This window comes from Chrysochloris asiatica, unplaced genomic scaffold, assembly GCF_000296735.1.
Source record: "Chrysochloris asiatica unplaced genomic scaffold, ChrAsi1.0 scaffold00138, whole genome shotgun sequence".
NCBI classification, from domain to species: domain Eukaryota; kingdom Metazoa; phylum Chordata; class Mammalia; order Afrosoricida; family Chrysochloridae; genus Chrysochloris; species Chrysochloris asiatica.
In genome coordinates this window covers 7607738-7614044 of record NW_006408656.1, presented here as the reverse complement: position 1 = coordinate 7614044, position 6307 = coordinate 7607738, and the positions used below count along the sequence as shown (strand labels likewise).

The window sequence follows — 6307 nt, the reverse complement described above, 5'->3', positions numbered from 1 at the left end:
CAAACAAACCAGAGCACCTATATTTCCACTTTTTTTTCCCCACTTACTTTTGAAATTTACTAAGTTACTTGTTAAATTTCAATCACTCTACATGACTTCCAAATTTTCATAAGTCTTAATCTGTTCTTCTCTCTCAAATTACCAATAGTCAAGTCTTTGAAATGAACATTTTATCTCAAAGACATGTTTTGTAAAATAAATCTTAAACTTCTGTGTCAAAGGCCAAGCTTACTTTCAAAGTTTCCTCTGTTCTCATGGTTTCCTGGGCAGCCCAATCACTGATCTCAACAATTGAATTCAGGTAGATTTCTTTTTTATTTATTCATATATTTTTTTCAACAAATAGTTCTTGACTGCTTGTCATGTGTCAGGCATTGTGCTAGGCACACATGTACAGTAAGTTAGGTTTAAAATCAGTCTTATGGTGAGGAGAAAAGAGGCATGCAAACAATTGTTATGTACCAAATACTATAATAGAGGTTTCTTTGCAAAGTCCCCACAAAAATGCAGTGGATAAATGTAAAGTACTTGAGTTGGGAAATATTGGCCCAAAGTAAATTTAAGGCATCTTTTAGAACAAATAATTTCAAGATGCAAGGTGGGAGAGTAGGAGGAGAGGGAAGAGGGGCAGAGGAATGTCTTATAGTAAGTTCTAGTGGTATGAAGGGACATGGCACGTCTATGGGAGTGGTCCATGAGACACTTGGACTATAGGGGAGACATGAAGGCCATGTTATGGAGTTCAGGCCCCTGTTATAACATTTTCTGCAACAATGGAAATGTTCTGTATCTGCACTGTATGTAGGTCAATACGGTAGCCACTAAGCATATCTAGCTATCGAGCACTTGAAACGTGGCTAGTGTGACTGAGGAACTGAATTTCACTTGGGACATAAGAGGGGAGCTTCAAAAGTTCCTGGAAAAATTCATTATTCTTTCATTCTATTTTTCCATGAACTTTTTGAGGCCCTCTCGTATCAGAATTCACAATACCTCAAAGCAAAATAAGAAAACCCCAAACACTTTTCCCCCTTGCTTTTAGCATGCCTTTCAATACTGAACATACTGGTCTGGTCTCGAACAAAAAATTCAAAGCACAAAATAGCAGGTTCAATCATGAAAGGTTTGCACAGTAAGTGGTTACTGGATTGAACAACATAGGTTTAGGTACCGAATTCTAGACTCTAGGGAGCCACTGAAAGCTTTTAAGCATAATACTAACACAATTAGATATTTGAGAAAGAACACTGGCAGAAAGGCAGAGAATGGAGTAGTTCACTTACACGGAAACGTCTGGTAGGTGCCAACCAAATAGATGGAATAAATACTTACGTATCACTGGTAAACAGCATTGCTGGTGCTGTGGTGTTATGCAAGACTTCCATTCTTGAAACCTGGGTTGAATTCCAGGGCAGAACAGTCTTCCTTGAGACTCTCTGGTGTGGCACTGTAGGATAAGCACTGGACTGCTAACAGCAAGGTCAGTGGTTCACACCCACAAGCCACCTTTTGGAAACCCTGTGCAGGGTTGCTATGAATTGGAACCGACTCAACAGCACTTAAGATGTCATTGGTAGAAATTACTGGTAACTATTTCAGTGTAGGGAGTGTAAGTGAGGAAACTGGGGTGGGTATGTCACCAAATGATAGCATTAGGTTTGGGACAAGCATAATGAGTCTGATTTTGGGATCATTGAATTTGAGGTACCTAAGAATTGTGGCATTGTGGGCTAATGTGTCAGACTGTAAAGTTGCAAGGTTGGTGGTTCAAGCTCACCAGCTGCTCCTTGGAAACCCTATACATGGTTGCTATTGGTCAGAATCAACTCGACGGCACCTAACAAGAATTGTAGGATAAGCACTGGACTGCTAACTGAAAGGCTGGCAGTTCAAACCCACTCCTTGGAAATCCTATACAAGGTCGCTATGAGTCAAAACTGACCCAATGGCACTTCACAACAAGAATTATCTGGGGACAGTGGTGGGTGGAGGCCTGGTGTGATGCTGCGGGTTAATGTGCTGGACTGCAAAGTTGGTTTGACCTGCAGGTTGACGGTTCAAGCTCACCAGCTGCTCCTTGAAAACCCTATAAAGGGTGGCCACGAGTCAGAACCGACTTGGAGGCACTTAACAGCAGTGATTCATTGATAAGATGTGGTGACTATGAGTGGGTACACTCATTGGGAGTCAAGCCCAAGGCTCCCTCATGGAAAGAATGGAAAAAGTAGGATTTCTTTATCTATCCCAAACTCACATGGCATTCTCAAACATACGCAATTCATTTTTATTACATATAGTCTCATAAATCATATACACTTTCACTTTATTCATCTATACAGACAGATGTTGGATTCATGATTTAAATCTTTATATATCTTTTAAATACCAGTCAGTGCATCCTGGAGATGTGACTTGCCAGTTTATAAAGATAAGATGCTTTTCCTGTTAACCCTTTGCTTTAGGTAGATCAGTGCTGCTTCATTCCATATTATATTAGAAAGTTCGGCTTGAAGGCAGGACCAGTAAATTAAGAAACCTGAGGAAGCCAGGTCAAATTCAATGATCCCAGGGAACTAACACAACCTAAACCTGTTTTTTATAACTCAACCCCGAAATCAGGCCCTTCTACATCCCAAAATCAGGATCACTTTCGCCAGTTCACCTCAATCCAGATGGCTCAGTTCATTGTTCTATAGGTTTATTCTCCTCAGGTATATCCCAAACAATGGGAAGATACTGACTCTTTCGATTGCATGCCTTGGACATTTTGCCAAAAGTTTCTGCCAGATTTTGAGCTTGTTCAACTGTTAAGGAGTCAATTAGAGTGAACTCAAGATTTAATTCTCAGTGTAAAATCCTTTTCATGATTTTCTCTTCCTCCCATCTCACTGTCTCAAGAATGTTAATCTATTCATTTCTTTCTCTTCTTCTATCAATGATTCAGGGGTCAGATGAGTCCCCATGGTCTGTTTTGCCCTGAAGAGCAGAAGGCTTCGGCCCCAGCTGGTGTTGCCAAAGCAGCATACTAGTTCCATGCCATGGTCCTGGGTCAAGATCTGTATAATGTGATTGGTAATATCACCTCGGATAGCAAGGGAGTGGAAGTGATCAAAGTCATGGAGGCCCAACTTTCGAAGACGTCTTGCAGCTGCCCGGTAACACTTCCAGGGCTGTGGCTCTACAAGGAGGTAACGGCAGAGGGAGGAAAGGTGAGCCAGGAACTCCCACAGGCCCTGATCCCCATGGTTGAGATGAATCCACATAGTTACCGACATGCAGAAACCAATGTCAAAAACTGAGCATCCAAACTGGCTTAAGAAAGAGCTTAAGAGAACCTTCCGGGTCCTTTGATTCATGAAGTCCAGTGTAACAAAGGTCACAGCATCAGGAAAAGGGCATTCTTTTTTAGCTCGCTCCACCAGGACTGGATCTATGTCGCAGCAGAGGAGACGGAGTTCTCTTGCATCTGGATAGGTCTCCCCATCTTGCAGGGAAAGGAAATGTTTGTATAGAGCCACACTCAACTCCTAGAGGAATCCAAAAGAGCCCTGTCATTGTAGCTCTCAACCAATGAATAGAAGAGAAATTTAAGTCTCTTTTCCTCCCAATGAAAATGTCATTCACCCGACTTTATAGGATGTGGGACTCCTAAACTATACGGAAGTAGGTAAGTGAAGTTTTTCAAAAGCAGGTTCGTAGCGCCCTCCAGGGGTCACAGGCTGTAATACTAATCTTATCCTACAGATGGCACCACCAGGGCTCCTTGATATCCATTGTTACTACCTCAAATTTGTGTTCTTCTAAAAAATTTTTTCCTATTCACTACCTCACTTGCTCTGTGAAACAATCCAGGGATAAAAAATATTTACGCCCTTTTACAGGTGAAGAAAATGCAGATAGAAACAACTCAGATGTCCAATAGTAGTAGTATTCGTAAATAACTGTGGTATATTCATTAAAATAGAATACTAAACCAGTTAAAAATGAAGGTATTTAGTTCAGTGCATATTTCACACATATGTAATATGCTGAGTGAAAAAGCATGACACAAAAAATACATGGCAAGCTTCCATTTACATGAAATTCAAAAATAGGTAAAATGAAACTGCAGTGTTTAGTGAGAAAAAAACACTGTAGTTAGCTATAAATAAAGTCAAGGAAATATTAATTTAAAAAAATTCAATTTATGATCAGGAAAAGGCATAACTTTTAGGTTGCTGTATTGCTTTATTTTTGATCTGGACAATGGTCATAAAGGTGTTTGCTTTATAATTATTCTTAAGTGACAGATCTGTGATTTTTGCACTTTTCGTGGTTCAAGCTCAACAGCTGCTCCTTGGAAACCCTATACAGGGTCACTATGTGTTGGAACTGACTCGATGGCAATTCACAACAACATACATGTAGGAGTCCTGATGTGGCACTGTGGGATAAGCACTGGACCATAAAGTTAGTGGTTCAAACTTACCAGCTGCTCCTCAGAAACCCTATGGAGGGTCGCTATGATTTTGAACCGACTCGACAGCATTTAACAACATATGTGTAACTCTTGAATGTAGACTAGCTAAAACTAATTGGGAAAAAATGATGAAGTAAAAGAGCTACAGAAGATTTCAAAGGGTGGCTTGTGAAGACAAAATATTATAATGAAATGTGTAAAAACCTAGATTTAGAAAACCAAAAGTGAAGAATGCACTCAGTATTTCTCAAGCTGAAAGAGCTAAACAAGAAATTAAAGCCTCAAATTGAAATATTAAAGGACTCTATGGGCAAAACATTAAATAACACAGGTGGCATCAAAAGATGAAGAGAATACATAGAGTCACTATGCCCAAAAAAATTGGTCAACATTGAACCATTTCTGGAGGCAAATGATCAGAATGAAGTAAAAGACCTAAACAGAAGATTTCACAGGATGCCTTGAAAAGACAAAGTATTGCACACCTGGAGTTAGTTTTAATGGAAGAAGTTTAAGCTACACTAAAGGCACTGGTGAAAACCAGGCTCCAATAATTGATGAAATATCAACTGAGATGTTTCAACAAATAGATGCAACACTAGAATCACTCACTTGTCCATGCCTAGAAAATTGGAAGGCAGCTACTTGGCCAACTGACTGGAAGAAATCCCTATTTGGGCTCATTCCAAAGAAAGGCGATTCAGTAGAATACGGAAATTACCTAACAGTATCATTAATATCAGAGTTCTGGTGGATTAATGCGTCAGACTGCAAAGCCATTTGAACTGCAAGGTCGGTGACTCAAGCTCACCAGCTGCTCCTTGGAAACCGTATACAGGGTTGCTACGGGTCGGAATTGACTAGACAGCACTTGACAACAACAACATCACTAATATCACATGCAAGTAAAATTTTGTGGAAAATAATCTATAAATGGCTACAGTAGTACATTAACAGGAACTACAAGGAGCTCTGGTAGCGCAGTGGTTACAAATCGGCTGCTATCCTCAGGGTCAGCAGTTCGGAACTACCTGCTACACGGGAGAAAGAAGAGGCTTTCTGCTCCCATAAAGATTTACAGCCTCAGAAACCCTGTACAGGGTCGCTATGAGCCGGAGACAACTCCATGGCACGTGACAACAACAACAACCAGAAATTCAAGCCAAATTCAGAAGAGGATATGGAATGAGGAAAGAAGGATCTTGGCTGAAAGCAAAGGATACCAGATATATGTTTACTGTTTTTAATTGACTATGTAAAGATATTTGTCTGTGTGGGTCATAATAAATTATGGATAATACTGCAAAAATGGGAATTCCAGAATACATGTGTTCATGTGGAACTTGTACACAGACCAAGAGGCAGTCATTTGAACACAACATGGAGATTTAGAATCAGTAGAGCATGGTTTAAAATCAGGAGAGGTGTGTGTCAGGTTTGCTTCCTTTCCTCATACTATTCAATCTGCACCCTGGACTACATTTAAGAAACATTCCACATCAAGATGGAAAACTCAAACTAAATAGTTTTCATCTTGTTTAGATGGGTCTGGTGAAAAGAGATAGGTATAAGATTCTATGATTCAATAGTAATTGTTATCATGACAAATTGCAACTGTCACAATTGTAAAGGAAGAAATTTTGTAACAAAAACGGATAGTTAATCTTATAGTCCAGAAACAGAGGACCCTAGGACAATCAAGGGAGAAGAGCACAAGCAGAATGTGGAACCCTATCCAGAGAAGCAGCAACACCAAAGACGGAGGCAGAGATGGGGATGTGGAGAGATAGAGCAGCTGAGGACTCTAGATTCATAGAAAGAGAGGGTCTGAGAGCTGGCATCCAGGAA

At 40.2% G+C, this 6307-nt stretch overlaps 1 protein-coding gene across 1 annotated transcript in view; it reads right to left on the bottom strand.

Annotated features, from left to right (window-relative positions):
• Positions 1–2885: 2885 nt before the first annotated feature.
• BCDIN3D (BCDIN3 domain containing) overlaps positions 2886–6307 on the bottom strand; it is a 9711-nt gene continuing 6289 nt past the window's right edge. The window contains exon 2 of the mRNA XM_006870068.1: positions 2886–3527. Within this exon, the coding sequence (XP_006870130.1) occupies positions 2886–3527 (642 nt within the window). The remainder of the gene's footprint in view (positions 3528–6307) is intronic.